Below are 24,800 nucleotides of genomic sequence, written 5' to 3' on the forward strand. Positions count from 1 at the left end.
TAGATCCTGGATTGCCTATTCTTCTTTAGCAGGCATTTGTGGACTAAATGTGCACAGAGCGCCCTCCAGCTGCAAGTATGAATTGAAAACACAGTATCCAGCGCTCATAGTAATGACAATAAATAATGAATAAATACTCCTCTGTATAGAAAATTGACAAACATATGAGAATCCATCAATATTTCTCCAAATGTGCATGCTTTTAAGCTAAAAGCCTATATGAAATGCCATAGAGGTAACATAATTGTTCAGACACTTTGCATCACAGAAATACATTATATTTTAAAGTATATAATAGAATACCATTATTTTAAATTGTAATAATATTTCACAGTATTGCTGTTTTTTCTGTATGTTTGATTTACACCATGATGAGCTTTGAGACATGTTTACAGGGTTTTTTTTTTTCACAGCTTACCTGTCTGAAAGAGCTCATTATTTATGCAGCTCATTAGAGCTCTTTATGCAATTCTTTTGTCTTCTCAGGTGAGAATCACCCATTATTCATGATGATTCACGCCTCCACGCATACTGTGTTTCTTGACCAAAGATGTTTTAGAAAATTTAAATCTCTCTATTGTTTTATATGAAGGAGTAGGAAGGATAATTTTTACATAATTTTGAAGCAAAAACTCTAGTCTACAATCTCCAATACCCAGAAGTCTTGTGAACACAGATTTAATGTTTTTTTTTTTTTTGGCCTTATTTCAGTGACTTAAGTTTTTTGTTTTTTCAATAACCACGCATAAACGTTATTCCTTCAAAAATACAAACATGTACATACATGTTCCTCACATATTATTGTAGCCTAGTTTGTGCTGAATACAGTGTAATGACACTTTTGTCATTTATATGTTTATGAACAACTGAAAAAAGCACAAATGTCAGGGCATGTCAAAACTTCTCCAGGCCCCAAATCAGCCTCAGACTCCAGAGGGTTAATATTACTCAGTACTTATTTGATAAAGTAACTACACCACCTTAAAATTAAGTGTAACCCAAAATAATTGTCCAGCAAGTACATAATGTGCATTACCTGTGCTCTGCAGCAGGAATGGAGAACCCGGCCATAGGACATCCATAGTATTGTTGTGCCATCAGCAGACCCGCCACTGTGTCTGTGCTGCAGAAATTCACCAGATGTGCAGCTCCGCCAAGTGCTGCCGACTAGTTCAGTAAAGAACACAACAGAAATAAGTCGCTGAACACATTTGATAACAAACCCATAGTCCCCGAAGTCTTTATTGTACATTTATGTACTTATGTCTCCAGTGAAATCCAAAATATCAATGTTGTGACAACACCGGCCAATTCACATTATTTTGATCCTGCTTTTGTAACAGAATTATAGACGGTGGCTTTTAAGAAGCAAATCATATGAGAGACATTGACCTTTGAAGTCAATTGTGTGAAGACATTTTCTATATTCTCCTGATTTAACGCTCAGGTTATTGACTGTGTCTCAGTTCATTCATCGCAGGGTCACAGTAATCAGGGGGGATTTGCCCTTTAGTGATAGTCAAGAGAAGGTTGTTGCTCTGAAAAGTGAACACGTTTGATCTCAAGCAAAATGTTTTTAGCTCCCTGAGGAGAGCATCAATATTTCTTGCTCTACTACATGGTGTATATTTATATGGGAATTTGAGGAGCCTATTTCATTTTTTTTTTTTATTTAAGAACTGATGAAATCTGGACTTGATATTAACCCAGGGAAATTCGATTCGCAGCAAGGCTTTAGTCTGCAGCTCTGATTGTAGCAAGGACCTATGGATCTTGTCATGTATTTGGCAATGCATTAGAGGGGCAAAGCGCCATACAATATGATAGATCAATGATGAATCACAATATATATATCATCGTTATATAGTTTTTCATGTAATATTATATATATTATATATATATATATATATATATATATATATATATATATATATATACACACACACACAGTGGCATGAAAAAGTATGTGAACCCCTTGCAGAATCTGTGAAAATGAGAATTATTTTAATAAAATAAGAGGGATAATAAAAAATGCATGTTATTTTTTGTTTAGTACTGTCCTGAGTAAAATATTTTACATAAAAGATGTTTGCAGTTAGTTCACAAGACAAAACAATAGCTGAATTTATTAAAATAGCCCCATTCATAAGTGTGAACCATTGATTCTTAATACTGTGTGTGGTTACCTGATGATCTACGACTGTTTTTATGTTTTGTGATGGTTGTTCATGAGTCTCTTGTTTGTCCTGAGCAGTTAAACTGAGCTCTGTTCTTCAGAAAAATCCTCCAGGTCCTGCAGATTCATCAGTTTTCAAGCATTTTTGCATATTTGAACCCTTTCCAGCAGTGACTGTAGGAATTTGAGATTCTGTGTTTTCATACTGAGGACAACTGAGGGACTCAAACACAACTATTAAAAAAGGTTCAAACATTCACTGATGCTCCAGAAGGAAACACGATGCATTAAGAGCCAGAGGGGGGGAAAACTTTTGAATTCAAATATCAAGATGTCACAATTGTACTTAATTTTTCTGCCGGGAAACATGCATTGTATCTTCATGTTGGTACTGCCCGAAGGGCAGTACCTAACATGAAAAACAATGCATGTTTAAACAAAATTAAGAAACAATTGTGACATCTTCATCCTGAATTCAAAAGTTTTCACACCCTCGGCTCTTAATGCATCGTGTTTCCTTCTGGAGCATCAGTGAATGTTTGAACCTTTTTTAATAGTTGAGTTTGAGTCCCTCAGTTGTCCTCAGTGTGAAAAGACAGATCTCAAAATTCCTACAGCCACTGCTGGAAAGGGTTCAAATATGCAAAAATGCTTGAAAACTGATGAATCTGCAGGACCTGGAGGAATTTTCTGAAGAACAGAGCTCAGTTTAACTGTTCAGGACAAACAAGAGACTCATGAACAACCATCACAAAACATAAAAACAGTCGTAGATCATCAGGTAACCACACACAGTATTGAGAATCAATGGTTCACATACTTATGAATGGGGTTATTTTAATAAATTCAGCTATTGTTTTGTCTTGTGAACTAAATGCAAACATCTTTTATGTAAAATATCTTACTCAGGACAGTACTAAACAAAACATAACATGCATTTTTTATTATCCCTCTTATTTTATTAAAATAATTCTCATTTTCACAGATTCTGCAAGGGGTTCACATACTTTTTCATGCCACGGTATATGCATACACACACTTATAAGAAAGTCATATGGGTTTAGAAGGATTTGAGGGTGAGTAAATGATGACAAAACTTTCACTGTGGGTGAACTGCTCCCTTAAAAGCATTAAAATCTATCACTGCCTGTCCCCTGATCAGAAAAGAGTGATGGAGAGTGAGCAGGAACCCTGAGTATCAGAGGCATTAAACTCTGCTTGGCATCATTAATCTCCTCTTGAGGCCGTCATTAATCCAGTCAGCCGCAACCTAGAAAATACACTATCAATATCCCACTGTCCCTGATGAAGACTCGATAGTTTTACACAGCATGGTTCAGTCTTTTTTCAGCTGCTGAGGGAGAAACGCTTTAGGCTTTCTCAGATCTCACACTGATGTTCTTTCCCTTCTAATTCATCCTGTTCCTTGTATCTTTCTTAAAATCGTTTTTGCACTTAGTTTCTCTACAATGCCTTGCACCCATGAGCGTGACATGGAAACATCATATTTCATATAATCGCCAGTGATTAAACAGGCTTAAACACACAATAGCAATATTATACTGACAGCTGGCTGAGAAATATGCCATAAAGCCAGATATAACATGACCCATGATTAGGATGACCAGATGTCGTTTTTTTTTTTTTTTTCATTAGACAGTCATGTTACCCAACAACACCTGAAATTCTATAAGACACTACTGATTATTACTAGTGTGGCTCAACATAAATGACAAGGTTTGGTAGGGAGAGAATAAAATAAAATTAATAATAAATTAAATTAAATAATCTCTGTAAAACTTTGATTATTTTTTTTAACAAAGTTAAAAAGTTAAATTAAATCATAAAAAAAAAAAAAAAATTGTAATCAAATAAAACATTTTCAGTACAGTGATATAATATTTGCTATGGGGTTACAAAGGTTGCAAGATCAAATCTCTAATTCTGAGAAAACTTGATTGTTTTTCAAGTTAAAAAAGTATATTAAACCATAAAATAAAAATACAGTGTGATTAAATTTGCTGGGGTTCCCTTTCAGTCAGTCACGTTTGATGTTACGTCAGAACTGAACTGACGAATTGGGATCTCAGAGATTTGATCTTGCAACCTTTGTTACATCTCCGTTCTCTCCTTCAGGGAACAAGGGTTACAGTAGTAACTGAGATGTTACAAAGGCTGCAAGTTCAAATCTCTGAGAAACCTTGATTATTTTTAGCAAAGTTAAAAATTTTAAATTAAAATCATAAAATTAAAAAATAAATAATAAAAAAAATCAAATCAAATCAAATCAAATCTGGCATTATAATTGCTATGGGGTTACAAAGGTTGCAAGTACGGAAGAGGATTAGGGCCAAGCAATAATAAAAAAATAAAACCATCTCGAGATTAAAGTTGTTAAATTTCGAGAAAAAACTCGTTAAAAATTTCGAGAAAAAAGTCGAGATAAAATGTTGAGAATAAACTCGTTAAATTTAACGACTTTTTCTCGTAATTTAATGACTTTATTCTCAACATTTTATTTCGACTTTTTTCTCAAAATTTAACGACATTTTTCTCATAATTTAACAAATTTGTTCTCGTAATTTAACAACTTTTTTCTCGTAATTTAATGACTTTATTCTCAACATTTTATTTCGACTTTTTTCTCGAAATTTAACAACTTTAATCTCGAGATGGTTTTATTTTTTAATTATTGCTTGGCCCTAATCCTCTTCCGTATGCAAGTTCAAATCTCTGAGAAACCTTGATTATTTTTAGCAAAGTTAAAAATTTTAAATTAAATCATAAAATTAAAAAATAAATAATAAAAAAAATTCAATCAAATCAAATCTTTTCAGTACAGTGGTATTATAATTGCTATGGGGTTACAAAGGTTGCAAGTTCAAATCTCTGATTCTCAGAATCCTTTTTTTTTTTTTTTTTTTTAACAAAGTTAAACAAATTTAAACCATAAAATAAAATAAATAAAATAAAATAAAAACTTCCCAGTACAGTGGTGTTATTATAATTGCTATGGGGTTACAAAGGATGCAAGTTCAAATCTCTGAGAAGCCTTGATTATTTTTAACAAAGTTAAAAAATGAATTAAATCATAAAAATAAATAAATAAATAAATAAATAAAACATCTCCAGTACAGTGGTATTATTTTTGCTATTGGGTTATGAAGGTTGCAAGTTCAATTCTCTGAGAAGCCTTGATTATTTTTAACAAAGTTAAAAAATGAATGAAATCATAAAAGTAAATAACTAAAAAAAGATCATCAAATAAAAGGTCTACAGTGGTATTATTTTTGCTATTGGGTTACGAAGGTTGCAAGTTCAATTCTCTGAGAAACCATTATTATTTTGTAACAAAGTTAAATGGCAATTGTATGTCAGTGAATATTAAGAGCCAGTGTCATGAACAAGTTTGACTGTTCTTAAGTTGAGTCTAGAAAGGTATAGTGATGCCCCTGAGTATCATTTTATTTGTACCTTGAATAAAGAATTGGTTTGAGTTAATTAATAAGATAAATTGTAAAAATACAGCCTGTGATATGACCTAAACCTTTAATCCCATTTCCGATTTTAATAGAAAATGCACCTTTTCTAATCGGTCAGGCTGCTGAGGTGATCTATGAAGGCTGCGTCACCATCTCCAGTTTTAGATCATGGCGTACTGGTCTCAAAAGGGCACCACAGAGGGGTTATGTCACACCTCATCAGAATCCAGTGGTTTCACTTTCATACACAGACACACACAAAGGTCTCCCACACTCAGCACGCCCAGCCAGTCAGTAACGGACTCACTGCTTATCACTAGTCACCCAACACCTGAACCTGCCACTGTGTGATATAGATGAAACCTGGCAGAGTTGACCTTCACACAACAGACAGACCGATTCAAGAGCCAAACAGTCATCTTTACTCACACAACTCTTCAAACAGCACCACCCGATGACCCAAAACCCATCAGCGTGACAACCTCACTCAAACACAGCCAACAATCAGGGCTCCTACCCTTGAAATCCACAGAATTCGAGAGCGGTCTGCATCGTGTGCGTATCGAAAGGTCAGGTCTGATCTCTTTTTGATTAAATGGAATGGTCTTGTCTCATAATGAATTGATTTTCTGCTTTCACCGAGTAATGTCTGATTTCATTTGCCCCAGAAGAGCGGGCTTTCTTAAAAAACACTGAAGAGAGAAAGACCACATTCGGCTTGAGCTTTGATTTCAGTGCTAAAAAAAAAGAAAAGAATAAAGGCAGAGATTTTAACGCCAGAAGCACTTCCTGTTTGACTATAAAGATATTTCAGTGCCTTGGAGGAGTCTTCTTCAGAGTGCTCTGTGAATGGCTACAGAAATGAGACCCTGAGGGCAAAATAATGTCATGAAATCGGTAATAGTTATTTTCTAGTTTTCTATATAGTCACTTCTAGACATAAAACATAAAAGATTGGGTTTTTGGAAGTATCAATCACACAACACAACAAAAACAGTTCGATTATGAAAACACTGTTATTATCATGGCATCACAATCATGCAAAAACATATATATATATATATATATATATATATATATATATATATATATATATATATATATATATATATATATATATATATATATATATTTACTATTTTTTTAATTATAGCTTTTATTTTTATATTTTCAGTTTTAATTTTAATTTACATTTTAGTAATTTTACTATGCGCTTTTGTCATTAGATTTAACTAATTTAGAAATTTTAGTACTTCAAACTAAACATTAGTTTCAGTTAGTTGCTAAGTTAACATTTCACATTTACATTTTTTAGCAGTATTTTTAAGATATTTTGATGAAATCCGATGGCTCAGTGAGGCCTGCATTCACAGTAATGGTACTTCCTCTCTCAAGATCCATAAAGTTACTAAAAACAGATTTAAATCAGTTCATGTGAGTTCAGTGGTTCAACTTTAATATTATAAAGCGATGAGAATATTTTTTGTGCACCAAAAAAAACATAATAAAGTCTTTTTAACAATATCCATTTCAAAACACTGCTTCATGAAGCTTCTGAGCTTTACGAATCGAATCAGGGATTCGAAATAGATATTGTTTAAAAATCATTATTTTATTTTTTAGGCGTACAAAAAATATTCTCGCCGCTTTATAGTATTAAAGTTGAACCACTGAACTCACATGAACTGATTTAAATATGTTTTTAGTACCTTTATGGATCTTGAGAGAGGAAGTACCATTGCTGTGAATGCAGGCCTCACTGAGCCATCGGATTTCATCAAAATATCTTAATTTGTGTTCCGAAGATGAACGAAGGTCTTACGGGTGTGGAACGACATGAGGGTGAGTAATAAATGACATTATTTTCATTTTTGGGTGAACTAACCCTTTAACTAATGTTAACAAACGTAACGTTATATGTAAAATGTTTCCAAGTTTTTCATCCAATATTCATGTTTTATTTTATTTCAGCTAACTGAAAATAATTTTTTTTTAGTTTTAGTTACCAATAACAAAACTGTCCTGAACAGGAAATGGAATTATTGATCCACGCCCATCGTACCTCTTGTGAGGACACTCCTCTGTAGCCGAAGTCATGCAGCTTGAGGTCCAGACCCTCCAGGCTCCCTGACGTGGCCTTCAGGTGCTTGGCCAGAATCTTTTTGAACTCCCTGGAGATTGTTGCCACGGTGATGGGGTACCACATTTGGACCAGCATCGTCTGTAGGGACAGAGTGTACACACAATCACATGTGCGTCAGAGAAGATGCCTCGTAATTGCACTCACAATTTTTTATGGCCCTGATACCATCATGACCATTTGACTCACGACTCAATGATCTGTGGCCCCTTAAGGACATGCATGTCAGGAATGGACAAAGACAGAAAATTCTGCATCATGTTTGGATCTAACATGTTTTCTCTGGTCTTCACATCATTACATAAACTGTACTCAGGTATGACTTAAACCATTCATGACATCTTGAATAAAAGTAAAAACATTTTATTAAGATCTTTTATCCAGAGCAACTTACAGTTTATTACAGGGACAATCCACCTGGAGCAACCTGGGATGAAGTGCCTTGCTCAAGGACATCTACTGTACATTCACTTAAAGAGTTAGTTCACACAAAAATAAAAATAATGTCATTTATTACTCACCCTCATGTTGTCTACACCCGTAAGACCTTCGTTCATCTTCAGAACACAAATTAAGATATTTTTGATGAAATCCGATGGTCCAGTGAGAAATACTTTTTGTGTGGCAAAAAAACAAAATAACGACTTTTCAACAATATCTAGTGATGGGCGATTTCAAAACACTCCTTTGAAGCTTTACGAATTATTTGTTTCGAATCAGTGGTTCGGATCACCAAAGTCACGTGATCTCAGTAAACAAGGCTTTGTTTACGCGATCCGAACCAAAAACAAAAAGATTCGTAAAGCTTTGAAGCAGTGTTTTGAAATCGCCTGTCACTAGATATTGTTGAAAAGTCGTTATTTTGTTTTTTTGCCACACAAAAAGTATTCTTGTCGCTTTATAATATTAAGGTAGAACCACTGAATTCACATGAACTGTTTTAAATATGTCTTTAGTAGCTTTCTGGATCTTGAGAGGTTCAGTGACGTTACTGACAATTGAGGCCTCACTGAGCCATTGGATTTCATCAAAAATATCTTAATTTGTGTTCCGAAGATGAACGAAGGTCTTACAGGTGTAGAACAACATGAGGCTAACACTTTATTCTGATGGTCCCCCAAAAGACATTATGGTTGCACTTTATTTTACAGTACGTGCACTTACGTTCACTTACAGTGTACTTACCTAAGAAAGTACTGGGTAATATAAGTTAACTACATGATTTAAGGTTAGGTTTAGGGTAGGTTCAGGGTTAGTATGTAGTTATTATCCAGTTATTACCCAATTACTATAATAAGTACATAGTATGTACATGGGGAACAGGACTGTAAAATAAAGTGCTACCGACATTATACTGAGTAAAAGTAACTTTGCAACTGCATTTCAACTTACTCTACTAACCCTAACCCTAACAACTAACCCTAACCTAACAGTCTACTAAAACTGTAATGAGAGTTGACATGTAGTTGCAAATTAATGAGAGTTAACTGACATGCGGTTGCAAAGTTACTTATAGTTACTATATACAAAGTTACTATATATATATATTAGAATGTCTAAAGTGGCCTATCAAAATAAAATGTAACCAAGAAATGTCTTTTATTGTGACTGCAGGCAGTTTAAGTGAATTGCTTGTGGAAGGGTTGTGTCTTCAACTGTTACTTGAAGGGAGCAGAGAGAGCGAAGAATCTGTAAAGGAACTTTGTATCTCATTGTGATGGAACCATCAGGCACCATAATGAAAAATACTGTATCACATATGCTGTGTCCAAAATCGAATACTTGCCTACTGTATAGAATGCAAGAAAACGTATGCCAACAGAGTAGTATGTCCAAATACATAGCTTTCGAAAAACAGTAGGCGAAAACTACCCTGATGACCTACTACTTCCCTCAAGATTCTGAAATGTGCATTTGATAGACACTTTGTTATTCCATGAAGCCACGGGACAGGATTTTGGCAGTGAAGCGACACAATTGATGCTAGTAGGTCATGTGACAGTAACAACATGGTGGATGTAGTATGTCCGAATTTCATTCATACTACCCATATTCATACTATATAGAACATACTTTTTTTAATGGTTGCAAAGTAAATTCAAATGTAGTACCTACTCAGACAGTATGCGATTTCGGACCCACCAATAGAGTTCCTGTATCTCAAACAGCAGAGTATAGTGATTTCTAGGGCTATGCGATTAATTGTAATTGATTTTTCGATTTCGATTTTGGCTTCCAACAATTATGAAAACAAGTTAAACAAGAGTATCCTCGTAAACACAGTCGGTTATGTCTTAAGTGAATGTAAACTGTTGAGAAAGGAAACCCATGTGTAACAGTATATTGGATCCGTGCAGCTCTTAAAGGTGCCCTTGAGTGATTTGAAAAAACATTTTAAATTGTTCCCTGATATCTACATAGAGGGTATGTGGCTTTTTTATGGTCTCAAATTGTCCAGATATGGTTTTACAGCTCCATTTATAACCCCACAAATAGCCCCTAGAATGAAAAGGTCTGTTTTTGCCTTATTTGGAAGGCTCATGAATAGTAATATGGTGCTCCGCTCTGATTGGCTGTTTCACTGTTCGGCTCCTTCCAGTAGCTCACACTGATAGCGAACAAATCTGTACTGTACGGCGTGAACGATGGAGAGTTTTGGTATTCAACCTTATATGTTTGAGCCTGTTTCTGACGAAGATGCAGATGTAGAGGAACAACCAATTTTGTTGCGATTGGCCATGGACGTTTCTGAGTGGTAAGTTAGTCTTTATTTTCAGTATGAACCTGCAAAACGTAACTGTTACGTCAATGGAACTAGCATATAGCGTTAACTTTACACTATAACTCGTAACGTCAGTATATTTGCAACTTTGTTTTTAGCATTGTAAAAAAAATTAATTGTAATAATGTGTCGCTGTATGGTTTTACAATGATAGCTTCTTCACTTTGCAATAACAACTCTAAACAACGAACTGTGTAGCACGAAAATTTGTTTCTAATATATTGACATTACCGATATGATTTTAAATTTGATTTATTTAGCCAACCAAAGTAAAGCATAGAAGACATTCCAAAAAAGCCGTGTCATGTTTACTACTCAGCTGCTGTAGTGTGTTTACGCTTTAGCTATTAGTAACAAAAACTTACATCGTCTATAAATATCTTTTTCCACAGGTGTACGCATACAAGTCATACAAGTTCTCAAAAATAAAAATATTTGAAAAAAGTGACTAAATGTCTTGTCAAATGACTATCGTTTCAGCTTGAACGGTGTAGAAAGTTAGCTAGAAGGATCGAGTATCTGTAGCTATCTGTAAGCAAATAAACTAACATAGTTAGCTTCGGTGTAATGTGTTGTTGGTTAAATATAGGTCAAATTATAATTATATCCGACAAAAGAGAATTGGCATATGTATCTACGGTTATGTTATAGATTTATATAACAAAGACAGTAATAAATTTTAACCTCACCGTTAATAGTAGTTACGTAAACTTTGCTATTTGTTACTGTACTAGCATCTTGCATTGGATCTAGACAACACTGGGTACATGGTCGTTAATGTTGTTAGCTCACTAAGAAACTTTACATTTAATCAGAAATAGTTTCTACAGCCAAGATGTGGATAAAAGCACTACTTACTGCTTGCGGGAATATAGTTGGAATTGCCCCTTTCTTCAGTGTCAAACCTATGTGTCAAACGCTGAGCAAAGCCTGCTTGATATTGTCCCAGGTTAGAAAAGCTGTCCGCGGTGAAATGGGCAGAGCAAACTAACAACTTTGAGTTAAATTGTTCCGGTATCCGGTTATAGATAAACATCACCCATGCCTTTTGACAGTTTTTTTCTGGAGGAAGACTATGAAAAGTTTTCACATCCCCTGCACAGCCTGGAACATAACATTTATTTCCATGATCTGCCATTTTCGCTGTTATCCTCGCTTGGCTTGTTTCTTCACTCTGCCTGCAGAACTTCCGATGATTCCGCTGGGCGGTTCCGCCTGGCCTGGATTATGAGCATATGCAAATATTGGGGGCGGAGTCCCCGACTGTTACGTAACAGTCGGCGTTATGTTGAGATTCGCCTGTTCTCCGGATGTATTTTAAACAAATGAGATTTATATAAGAAGGAGGAAACAATGGAGTTTGAAACTCAGTGCATGTCTTTTCCATGTACTGAACTCTTGTTATTTAACTATGCTAAGGAAAATTCAATTTTTGATTCGAGGGCACCTTTAAAGTGACAGCAGCCTAATAAACCTGCTGCAGTCTGTCTTTAATTTTAATCAAAATACAAAGATAAAATCACTCACTGCTCCTGAATGAATAACTTTTGTAGTTGCAATAAGGATCATTCTATATTTACTGTATACAGCAGTGTTATTTTACATTTGATTACTTTATTAAATTTCTGTTATAGGCAATTACTTAAATAAATACCACTGTTAGTACATCTCCCTGAAAAATTTAGCGCTGTTTATTTAATTTGCATTTTTGTTCTGTTGTGTTTATTTATCGGTTTTGTTTGTAATTCGTTTCTTTGTTCTTATTGTATTGTATTACTGACTGTTTACTTGTCTTCTGTAACTTTTTTGAGGCCCTTTTACTTATATTCGTTAACCTAGTATTAGATTTTGCTAAGTATTGATAATTGTGAATTTCATGAAATAAGACTTATATCACCCACCAATAATCGTGTTAAATAATCGTGATTTCAATATTGACCAAAAAAATCGTGATTATGATTTTTGCCATAATCGAGCAGCCCTAGAGCTTTCAATGTCGAAGTCATGGGTTTGATTCCCAGGGAATGCATGAAACAATAAAATGTATGGATAAACTGTTTGGATAAAAGCGTATGTCAAATGCATGAATAAATGTAAATATAAATATCCAAACTTTATATGTTTGTTTAAAATAATCATGGATTATAGGCACGCATCTTCAGACCTGGTAGCAAGAAATATGTGTGTCTACATAATGACAATAGAAACAGCTGTTGCGCGAGTCTGCAGGACTGCAGGCCAGGTCAGCATCTAACGACCTCATGTCCTCACTGACCCCACCAGCCTGTCCAAAACTCCCTCGGATATTTTGCGGCTAGGAGCATGCTGGAAATCAAAGCCTGCTGTCATCCTGAACAACAGTACGGCAGAATCATTCAATATGATGTAAAGTGCCACACCATCAGGATTATGGACTATGCTGACAGTGAGACATTCATGGGGGCTTTGTGTTGCAGTTAAGATTGTTGTAGCAAAACAATCTTTTGCGTCAAATATGGCCTCTTTGTGTCTTTAATTCAAACTTATTTTAACTTGTGTAGTGCCTCAAAACTACAAACATGAAAATATGTAAGCATCATGTGATCATAAAGTTACTTCCTTGAGGGGATCCTTTACTAACAACCTTAAGATAGCACCCTTTGTTAAAGGTGCCCTCGAATAAAAAATTGAAATTATCTTGGCATAGTTAAATAACAAGAGTTCAGTACATGGAAATGACATACATTGAGTCTCAAACTCCATTGTTTCCTCCTTCTTATATAAATCTCATTTGTTTAAAAGACCTCCGAAGAACAGACGAATCTCAACATAACACCGACTGTTACGTAACAGTCGGGGTGTACGCCCCCAATATTTGCATATGCCAGCCCATGTTCCCAACATTATGAAAGGCATTAGACAAGGGCAGCCAGTTAACGTCTGGAGCAGTACAGCCGAATCATCAGACTAGGTAAGCAAGCAAGGACAACAGCGAAAAATGGCAGATGGAGCAATAATAACTGACATGATCCATGATATCATGATATTTTTAGTGATATTTGTAAACTGTCTTTCTAAATGTTTCGTTAGCATGTTGCTAATGTACTGTTAAATGTGGTTAAAGTTACCATCGTTTATTACTGTATTCACGGAGACAAGAGAGCCATCGCTATTTTCATTTTTAAACACTTGCAGTCTGTATAATGCATAAACACAACTTCATTCTTTATAAATCTCTCCAACAGTGTACCATTAGCCATTAGCCACGGATCACAGCCTCAAATTCATTCAGAATCAAATGTAAACAATAACAGTATACAATACTCACATAATCCGACGCATGCATGCCGCATGCATGACGAACACTTTGTAAAGATCCATTTGAGGGTTATATTAGCTGTGTAAACTTTGTTTAGGCACTGTTTAAGGCAAGCGTGAGCTCCGTGGGCGGGGAGCGTCAGCATTTAAAGGGGCCGCACAGCATAAATCGGCTCATATTTAATGATGCCCCAAAATAGGCAGTTAAAAAAATTAATTTAAAAAAATCTATGGGGTATTTTGAGCTGAAACTTCACAGACACATTCAGGGGACGCCTTAGACTTATATTACATCTTGTAAAAAAATGTTCGATGGCACCCTTAAGGGAATCAGTCACTCCCTTTAGTTTGGAACGACCCTTTGAGTAGCATCCTCTTCTCACATTATCTTTCAAGAGTGATTAAATGTTTGGTCTTTGCACTTAGATTAAAATAATAATCAAAAGGTTTTTTTTTGTTTTGTTTTTTTTGAGAGAGAGAGAGAGAGAGAGAGAGAGAGAAAGATGTTTTTGGAAAAAAAAGTCTCTTATGCTCAACAAGGCTGCATTTATTAGATGAAAAATATAGTAAAACAGTATTATTGTGAAATATTACAGTTTAAAATGACTGTTTTCTATTATAATATACGTTTAAAATGTAATTTATTTATGTGATGTTAAAGCTGAATTTTCAGTAGTTATTAATTCAGTCTTAAGTGTCACATGATCCTTCAAAAATACATTTCTCATCATTATCAATGTTGAAAAAAATGTGCTGCTTAATATTTTTGATAAAACTTTTCAGGATTCTTTGGTGAATAAAAAGTTAAAAAGAACAGCATTTATTTGAAATACATAATTTTTATGTAAAAGTCTTTACTGTCACTATTGATCAATTTAATACGGTCTTGCTGAATAAAAAAAATAATAAAAAAAAAAATATATATATATATATATATATATATATATATATATATATATATATATATATATATATATATACACACTGCCCTCCAAATGTTTGGAAATGCCCTAGAAAAGTGGGGTTTTGGACAATATTGGCATGATTCCTTTTTAATTTGTGATAATTCTGCATTGATAAGGGACAACACAAACTACGAAAACATATTTTATTACATAAACAGTTTATACATAGAAAAAATCTTACATTTTTGATTTATCAAAATATCCACCATTAGCAGCTATCTGACCTAAACTGGGTTCTAATTGGTTCACTGTATTCTAAACTTAATTGGCAATCAATTGTTGAAGCTATTAAGGTGTGCTGACCCAAAAATCTTTTACAAACCTGGGCCAAGTTTAAACCAGTAACCAGGTATCACAGCTGGCAAAGGGGCATGTCTGACTTTGACATGTATATATTGCCATTATTATGCAATCAAAATGAAAATTATTATTGCTGGTCTTCAATGATAATGTCAAGTTACTGTAATGTATTTGCACCAAAAAATGACAAGGATTTATGCTGATATCATCCAAAACCACACTTTGCCAGGGGTGTTTCCAAACTTTTGGAGGGCAGTGTATATATATATATATATATATATATATATATATATATATATATATATATATATATATATATAGGGAGTGACTGAATTACTTGTATACCCTTTGCATTATCTCCATTGGCTACCCAATATAAAAATGTTTTTAAAAGAAATAAAGTTGAAAGAATGCAAGTAATACCTCAATATAATTGGTAAGCCAGAAGAAATCTGGATCCGTGTTCTCCACGGTGAAAAGAACGTTCCCTCTGGGAATGATCTTCCCCTCGGGAACTGCTTTGATACGGATTGGAAGGCGGCCATCATATTTCTGACAACACAATTAGGAACAGGAAGAAGGCAGGTGGTCGTTATCTTCGAGTGCATTCATCTCCGGAACAAAGTAAGCAGACTTCAAAGTCATGTAATGGTGAAATATCTAAAAAGAAACTTTGATATGAACTTCTGTTTGTACCTCTAAAACTTTTCTCCATCCCTCTTCATCGAACACTGCCTGTTTAAAGTGCATCTGATAAAAGACTTTCGCCTGCTGAATCTTTTCCTCTGTGATAACTTGACCTGCAAGATATTTAGACAAATACATGAGTTCAGAGATTCTAAGATGAGCACACATGAAAAACAGAATTGTTTTGCATCTTTATATAAAGCATAAAATGTTCAATATATAAACACCATCACTATCAAGTGGCACTTTCTATGCAGTTAATTGCAAATTTTACAACGGCCATGACTTCTTGCAAGGAAAATGCAATAAAGTGCAATCCCAGAATAAATTAAATATTCATTGTACAAACAGTGAATACAAATAGTGTGCCCTGAAAAAAATTTAAATCAGTGGGGACAAACAAAATAAAACTCTGCTGTTCACACATTCTGTTCATGGTTGTAGTTTGAAACCCACACCACAAAATCAACACTTTCTGGCTTGAAATACTGAAATGGGAAGCTTAAGGGGAATTAGCCTTATGTAACTGTAATGTTTGTTTGATGACAACATAATTATTTTTACTTACTCTAACAGGGCTAAAAATGGGTGAAAGCATCAAAATGGCAAAAAATACACTTCTATTGAATGTAAACAGATGTGTTAAAGTGCCCCTATTATGCTTTTTTGAATATTACCTTTCATGCAGTGTGTAATAGAGCCGTTTGTGTATGTAAAAGGTCTGCAAAGTTTTAAAGATAAAAGTGCATGACAAAAATAAAGATATTGTCTCCTAAAAGAAAGAAAGAATCGATACTGAGCTGCCGACACAAGTCGTCAGCAATTCCAGTCTCACTTCCTGTTACATACTTATGTAACAATGTAACAAATTTGCACAATGTCAGATTATGGTTTGACCCGCCCTGTAGTTGTAGCTGAGGCCTGGAAGAGTTTGGTTTGTTCATGTTGTTGACATGTCGAGAAGATGCTGTTTTCAGTGCTGTAAATTCCCTTTACATGGATTTCAAAAGGCAGACTCGAGCAGGAATTGATCCGTAAAAAACAACGCTGTTGTTACTGTTCAAATCACTGTGTAACAAGTGCTGAGCAAGCTTCCAGAGCTGAAATGCAGATATGGCAATAAGCTTTGATTCCGATAAGGTAATAAAAATGCAGATAAGGTAATAAGTTTTGTTTCCGACATGCGCTGTAAGTGGTAGACCAATCACAACAGACTGAATCTTTGAACCGCTTTCAGACTCTTAATGAAATCAGATGATGTGCAATGTATATTAGTGTTGTCACGATACTGGAATTTCCAACTTCGATACGATACCTTGAAAAATATCGATATGCGATACCATTTTCGATACCACGGGGAAAACTGCCATATATACCGCCATACAGATAATTTGCTATTATCTCATAATTTTTTGATAATTTAGGTAATTTTGTTGTAATAGTTTTCAGACACAGCACAGGGAGGTTTTAGTTGAATCATTAAACTACATTTACAGAATAAATTTTAAAAAAAAGACAAGTAAACAGTCAGTAATAAAATAAGAACTAATAAACAAATATAAATAAACAATAACACAAATAAATACAATAAAATAAAGAGACAAATTAAATAAACATGGCTTTTCAGGTGGTTCTAACATTAGTATTCAGGTAAGAAATACTACAGAAATGAAAGTAATCAAATGTAAAATAACACTGCATAGTTTTCATTGTAAAAATTAAACTGATTAATACTTACAATTAAAGTTGCAAAAGTTATTCAGTCAGGAGCAGCGAGTCATTTTCTCTATCTTTTGTCCTTTGATTAACATGACAGACAGCAGCAGGAATATTAGGCTGCTGTCACTTTAAGAGCTTATGCACAGATCAAACATACTGTTACACAACATGCATTTTCTCTCAACTAATTAAACTGAATGTATTTATCTGAATACATGGCAGGATGGGCATTTTGACATAATTTGTGTGCATTTGAGCGTTTAAGAACAAAAAAAGAAAAAGAAGTCAATTTGGTACTCGCAAGCTGTTAGAGAGGTGGCTTTATGAGAGCACCACTTATATAGATCATTGTGGTGTGAGCGCGAAACCTGCAAGAATGACTAAAATCATGAGCAGTACAAGCACTATTCAACCAATAGGAATGAGACAAGTGAGTGAGAGGAGGCGGGTGTATGTCAATTCGCTGTCGGAGAGAAGATAATGCACAGCTGGTATCGGTGTATCGATACTGCAGAAAAGGAGTATTGGAACCATTTCAGATATTTCAGTATTGATACATATCGCAATATTGATATTTTTAACAACACTAATGTATATTTATATTATGAGAAAATTACAGTGTTTTTTTTTTTTTTTTTTTTACTTTGGATGCATGTAAACCTATTGTAGGAGACCTCCAAAACAAAATAAAGAACCTTTAAAATTGCATAATCAGGGCACTTTAAACCACAAAGGGATGATGACAGAATTTTCTCACCCTTATGTCATTCCAAACCTGTATGACCTTACTTCTTCTGTTGAACATTGAAGAAGATATTTAAAAAATGTCTTTGCTTTCATTGTACGGACAAAAATAGCTTAAAGATTCTTCGAAAGATCTTCTTTTGTGTTCCACACAAAACAATTCAGTTGTGTAATGACATGAGGGTGAATGCATGGTTCGCAATTTTCATTTTGGGCTATGTTATCCCTTTTAATCATACATTTATAAACTCTTGCAGCTTGTTTTGACTGCATGACTGTCCTTTATAACTGTCCTTGAATGTGAGCTATTAGTGGTTTGGGGAAAAGTTTTCCATTACCCAATCAGGTGAGTGACATTACTTTAAAAAACACTTTGTCCGTGCCAGTACATGAACAAACTCAAAAACAAACAGTATGTCCAAGTGAGCCAACAAAATTGTGCGATCACCGCAGGAGTTACACAACGGTTAAATTACCTGCTAGGTATTTCTTCAGGAGATACTGGAGGCCAAAAAACACCACCTCACTGAACTGCGCCCCCTTTTTGCGCCGACACTCGAAATAGGAGTACACCTTACTGACATTGGGTGGGTATTGCTTGTAGTGGGTAATCTGAAAAAAAAAAGAGAGGAGCTTTGAGTATTACAATTGTTTACACACTCACAAATTCACCTATTAATTATTCACTACCGTTCAAAAGCTTGGGGTTGGTAAGATTTTTTAAAATGTTTTTGAAAGAAGTCTCTTATGCTCATCAAGGATGCATTTATTTAATTAAAAACACAGTAACTGTTTTTATTCCAAAACAGGAATATTGTGAAATATTATCAATTTAAAATAACTGTTTTATATTTAAATATATTTTAAAATGTAACTTATTCCAATGATGGAATTGATGGAATCAAAGCTGAATTTTCAGCATCATTACTGTGTAATGATGTAATAATAATTTTCCGTGTCACATGATCCTTCAGAAATCATTCTAATATGCTGATTTGCTGCTCAAGAAACATTTCTTATTATTACCAGTGTTGAAAACAGTTTAATATTTTGTGGAACCTGTTATACATTTATTTCAGGATTCTTTGATGAATAAAGTTCGAAACAGAAATCTTTTTTTAACATTATAAACTGTCAGTTTTTAATAATTTAATGACCCCTTGCTGAATAAAAGTATAATTTCTTTAAAACAAAAATTTACCCCAAACCTTTGAACAGTATGATTCACTATTACATTGAAAACTATAGGCCTATTACATCTGAAAAGCACACCTGCATCACTTCCACAGTCTTGTGAATCTGTTAACTTCATGCTGTGCGCATGAATCTCTCTCTGCATTTCATCAAAGTCTTGTTTACTGTACATTGATACTGTCAAGCTACAGCTGGGGTGGGTTGAAACAGTGTCTTAATTTATAGCAAAAACCTGCCATTATATCCTGGATGCAAATTTAATATTTAAAAGCGGCTGGCTTTCAGTGCCCTGCGGCATAACTAGGCCTGGCTGTCACGATAACTACTTTTTGTTGTGCAATATTTTGCAGAAATAATTACGATAAACTATATTATTGTCATTTTAAGACCATTTTATGCCACTGAATATATAATCATAATATAACAGCATAATAAGGCCTACATACTTTCAAATGACAATAACCTTTTAATTCTTAAATTTAGACCATAGAAATTAAATATCTTAAATAATAAAAAAAAAAATTAATAAATAGTAAATAACCATTTTTTAAAAAAATGCAAAGTAACAAGTAGAAAAAAGCACACTTGCAAATGGACAAATGCAAATGATTTTTCCCTGTCCTTCTTTTCTCTGTAAAGTAAGGGTGCACACACTATTGCTGAAAAAACAAACCTTAGTACTTAGCAGTCAGATGTCCATATGAACAAAGGCACAGATGCCTCAACAGGCCATATCTGCTGCTAAAACTATTTTAGTGGCACTATTTTGCGCTGTGACGTTTATATTTGAACCGGAACAATGCATAGTGGTTTATATTTGTCACCAAAAATTAACATGTACATAAATTGTGGAACTATATTGATTATTGCGATGCATACGCATAAAAACATATGGCTACTTTCTTGATCCCCATAATGGAAGGCCTAGTTTTGTGTCCTGTCTCATTCAAAGCAAAACAAGTTATATTTCTATCTGCTACTGAAGTAACAAATAAAGGTCCATGTGATGTTCCATTAGTTTAGTTGGCCAAAGTTACCAATTCATCAGATCAACCCTTTCCACGTGATTTGCGAGGAATAAAAAGACAATCTTTGTGCACATCAGCAGGTCAAGACGGAATCTGCTGATTTTTGCAAATTCTATGCCGACTTATTGAGAAATTGGTAAAATATATAAAAGTAAGTCGCATTGTACAATACTGTGGATGTGAAACATTTTATGAATGCTGGGTGTTCCACTTCAGAGGAAATCTGCTTAGCTTTTGAGTGAAATTCTTAGTGGACCTGAACTTCAGCCCAAACCTGACTGGCTAACCAAGTTTAGATGTAGTAAGAATGGATTGTGCCACTTGAGGAATGTTGAGTGTGTGGCGTAACAACAGTGCATTGCACACAGGCTGGTATCAAACTCTCATTCGACAATTAATTATGCTACTGTAAAATAAAAAAAAAACAAATTTACATGCTATTAATACATTGTTGGGTGAGATTTCAACATGAATCCAGATGGGATTTGCGACTGGCTGTTATGTGAGAGGTCAAAGACTAATGTGAAGCACAAAGATTATTATTACACAGCCTTAGCCATTCAGCATTGGCCAAGATAGAAAATTAAAGAGGTGAAATTCTGCTGTGAAGACCATTAAAATTGGCTAAGGACATTTAATAATAAGGACATTTAATAATAACATTTATAAATTTCTTTTTTTCCTAAACAGTACTTTCCAACATAACCTTAAATATAATCGGTAACACTTTACAATAAGGTCTTATTAGTTAACATTAGTTAATGCATTAACTAAAATGAACTAATAATTAGCAATATATTCTTTGATAATGTTAGTTAATAAAAATGTTCATGTTAGTACATAGTGCATTAACTAATGTTAACACTTACAACTTTTTATCTTAAAAAATGTATTAGTAAATGATTACCATAATAAATGCTGTAATAGAAGTATTGTTCATTGTTAGTTCATGTTAACCAATAAAACCTTATGTATAGTGTTACCATATAATCTACACAACTAATCCAATCACATGGTAAAGATGTGCATTAACCCATTTAATCCCACTTGAAATATATGTGATCAAAATTTCCTTCTGAGTTTAAGGATCTACTGAAAGTTGGTGATGAATTATAGTTATCATCTATAAAAGAAAGTGCTGTGTGTGTTTTTATGTCAACTTTTTGCATGGCTGTTGTAAATAGCCCTATGACCAGAGTTGTTTAATTTCACTTTATCCCTCTGTAAATCTGTGTGGTGTGCAAGGTCCAGATTAGGAATTATGTAAAACATAATGTCATAATACAAACGCTACAACTACAATATTTGATATCAAATAGCATGATTTTAATAGGCTACTTTTACTATAACAACCCATTTTCATAATATTTGGGTAAATTGCCAATACAGTACCACATAATAATACATATCAAGCAAAATAGCGTGTTTACATTTTTTACATAATGGTTTTCTGAGTTTCGATTCTTAGATAGCTGCGTGACGTGACGTCACCCGCTGTGGCCTTTGGCGAAGCTAAAGCTGCACGAGGTCATTCCGCATAAGCCCCGCCCCCTGCGTTCAGCGTTCAATGAGTGGGGCATTTAAAACGAACCTGAACTAACACCAATACCCTTCAGCAAAACAAGAAGAAAACGCAATAATTGCGATTTTGCCACATCCGTAGGCTATTCTGAACCATGGTTTCATTTAAACTTCATCGATTCACAAGGTCAAAGTTGTTTTTTACCGCACATAAATGTAACGGCTAACGTACAGCACAAAGGGCTACTGTCAGAATCGGGAAAGCACTGTCATGCGCCTTTGTGTTTCTGTTGTCGAACGACCCAAGCCAGGTGATTCTTACCTTATAAGAATCCGTCGCGAGTAAAAAATTGAAATCCTGAGCTGCCATCCTTGAGGACAAAGTAAAAGCGAAACGATGTCGCTTCACTCCGGTATGTGTGTGTGGTCCGAGCCGTGTGACACCGCTCTAAATAGTCTTCTTTTCAATACCTTTCAGGTTGGCCCAGAGAAAATGTAGTGATATACGACCACCTCAGTATCTTGTATATGTGAGAGCGCGCACGGATAGGTCGCATAGAGCAGTATTAGACACAACGGGGCGGAAAGGGGGCGGAGTCAGGATAGACGTATGAAAGCTACGCTGGCCCACGTTCAGTGATGCGAAATTGGGCGGGGACATAGAATCAGAAAGCGGAAAGCGCGCCACTGTTCTCCGAAACTCGAAAGAGCAGTTGTGGTGCCTGTTGCGTTCAAAGGCCAAAGTTTCGCTTTCTTGAAAAGGGTAATTAAACTATGGGATGAACATGGCACGATTTAGACACTTTCAGTTTTGCTATCGATGCTGAAAAAAAGAAAAAACTTAAACCAACATAAGCGTATGCATGTTTTATCTTGGTTTTGGCCACTTAGTTGGGCAAACAGGCAGGTATTAAACTTTAATAAAACAGTCAATTAAAATATATATATATATATATATATATATATATATATATATATATATATATATATAACACGCTTACATTTTATGTATACATAATATTGTTGGGTGAGATTTCAACATGGATCCAGATGGGATTTGTGGCTGACTGTTATGTGAGAGGTCAAAGACTAATGTGATCAACAGGGTCAGCTTTTATGTTTTCTGTGTATATCATGATCAAAAGACTTCATTTTAATTTTAATGTAATCAAAATGAATTGTTTGTAGTATCAAGATGTGAATACTGAACTTGCTAGTCTGCATGAGATATATAATTTACATCTGAAAAACCGCCTCAGGCTATGAGACCAATATCTAATCACTTTTCATATCACAAAAGCTTTTAAAAACAACCCCACCTTTATAGGAAACGGTTAAAGACAATAGTGATTAAAATTCAGAAAGATGCAATTAAGCTGAGAGTCACTCGCTTCACACAACAGGCCATAGATCAAATACAATATTATAAAGATTTTAATATTTTAATCATCTATAGTTAATGAATGATGTCAATTTTTAAGCCAACCCAAGGCTCGGAAATGGCTTTTTAGTGTGGTTACTACAATATAAATTACAGTCATAGCTCAAACATACCTCCTTTTAAGCTGCTGTTTTTTTAAAAACCTAAAGTGCAAACAAGTTGCCACTAGTGGCCTGTTGCATGAAGCTAGTTGAACAAGCTCTGAGTTTCAGAGTAGGTTTGGAGTTGACAAATCCAGATAAATCCAACCTGGTTTAGATCAGGATCAACTGTTGCACGACGCTCGGTATAAACTTTCTCTGTCAACTCAGGATTAATCCAGAGTTTGCAAAGCACGTGCACCTGAAAGTCTGACACTGTGGCAAACAGCCAGTCACACTGAAGGAGAACGTCAGTTTGATTAACTTGTTGCGAGAGACCCTAACCCTAAGCTTAAAGGTGCCCTAGAACCAGTTTTTACAAGATGTAATATAAGTCTAAGGTGTCCCCTGAATGTGTCTGTGAAGTTTCAGCTCAAAATACCCCATACATTTTTTTTTAATTATTTTTTTAACTGCCTATTTTGGGGAATCATTAACTATGCACCGATTCAGGCTGCGGCCCCTTTAAATCGCGCGCTCCCTGGCATATGCAAATATTGGGGGCATACATATTAATGATCCTGACTGTTATGTAACAGTCTGTGTTATGTTGAGATTCGCCTGTTTTTCAGAGGTCTTTTAAACAAATGAGATTTACATAGGAAAGAGGAAGCAATGGAGTTTGAAACTCGATGTATGTCTTTTCCATGTACTGAACTCTTGTTATTCAGCTATGCCAAGGTAAATTAAATGTTTGATTCTAGGGCACCTTTAATCTGTTTAAAAGCTTTATATATTATGCATGTATTATATTTATTTTAATTTAAAATCAAAGTTTAATATTGTCAATTAATATAATACTGCCTAATTATATGAATATGTCATATGAATTATTCATAGTTTTAATTTATTTAATATAAATATAATGAATAATTAGCAGCAAAAGATGAGCAATTTTGTCTCTAAAATGTTTTCACTATAAACTGATTTAATTTGGAGTGAGAGATACAGGGGAGTGGCTTTATTGCATCAGATACATGTCACTTTACTCACAGCTGAATGGTCAAGTTTTGGTTTGCGATCTCTAACTCAGAATAAAACCTGCTCCGGAGCAGGTTAGCTGTGTAGTGTAAGTTACCGTAGCAATGAAACCTGCTAAAAAACAATCCAACTTCATGAGCCCGAAAAACCAGTTTGCTCAAACTAATCTTGAACTTACCTGGGTAGCAACTGAAATCTGCTTT

At 34.6% G+C, this 24,800-nt stretch overlaps 1 protein-coding gene across 1 annotated transcript in view; it reads right to left on the bottom strand.

Moving 5' to 3' along the window:
- The window catches only part of nampt2 (nicotinamide phosphoribosyltransferase 2), a 30,916-nt gene extending 8,282 nt beyond the window's left edge, over positions 1-22,634 (bottom strand). Inside the window, exons 1-6 of the mRNA XM_048172234.1 lie at positions 22,358-22,634; positions 18,769-18,904; positions 15,839-15,942; positions 15,566-15,694; positions 7,721-7,879; positions 1,037-1,167 (exon numbers count right to left, since the gene is read on the bottom strand). Of these exons, the coding sequence (XP_048028191.1) occupies positions 1,037-1,167; positions 7,721-7,879; positions 15,566-15,694; positions 15,839-15,942; positions 18,769-18,904; positions 22,358-22,405 (707 nt within the window). The 5' untranslated portion in view covers positions 22,406-22,634. The remainder of the gene's footprint in view (positions 1-1,036; positions 1,168-7,720; positions 7,880-15,565; positions 15,695-15,838; positions 15,943-18,768; positions 18,905-22,357) is intronic.
- Between the last annotated feature and the right edge of the window lie 2,166 nt (positions 22,635-24,800).

The sequence above is a fragment of the Megalobrama amblycephala genome, linkage group LG21 (assembly GCF_018812025.1).
Source record: "Megalobrama amblycephala isolate DHTTF-2021 linkage group LG21, ASM1881202v1, whole genome shotgun sequence".
NCBI classification, from domain to species: Eukaryota; Metazoa; Chordata; class Actinopteri; order Cypriniformes; family Xenocyprididae; genus Megalobrama; species Megalobrama amblycephala.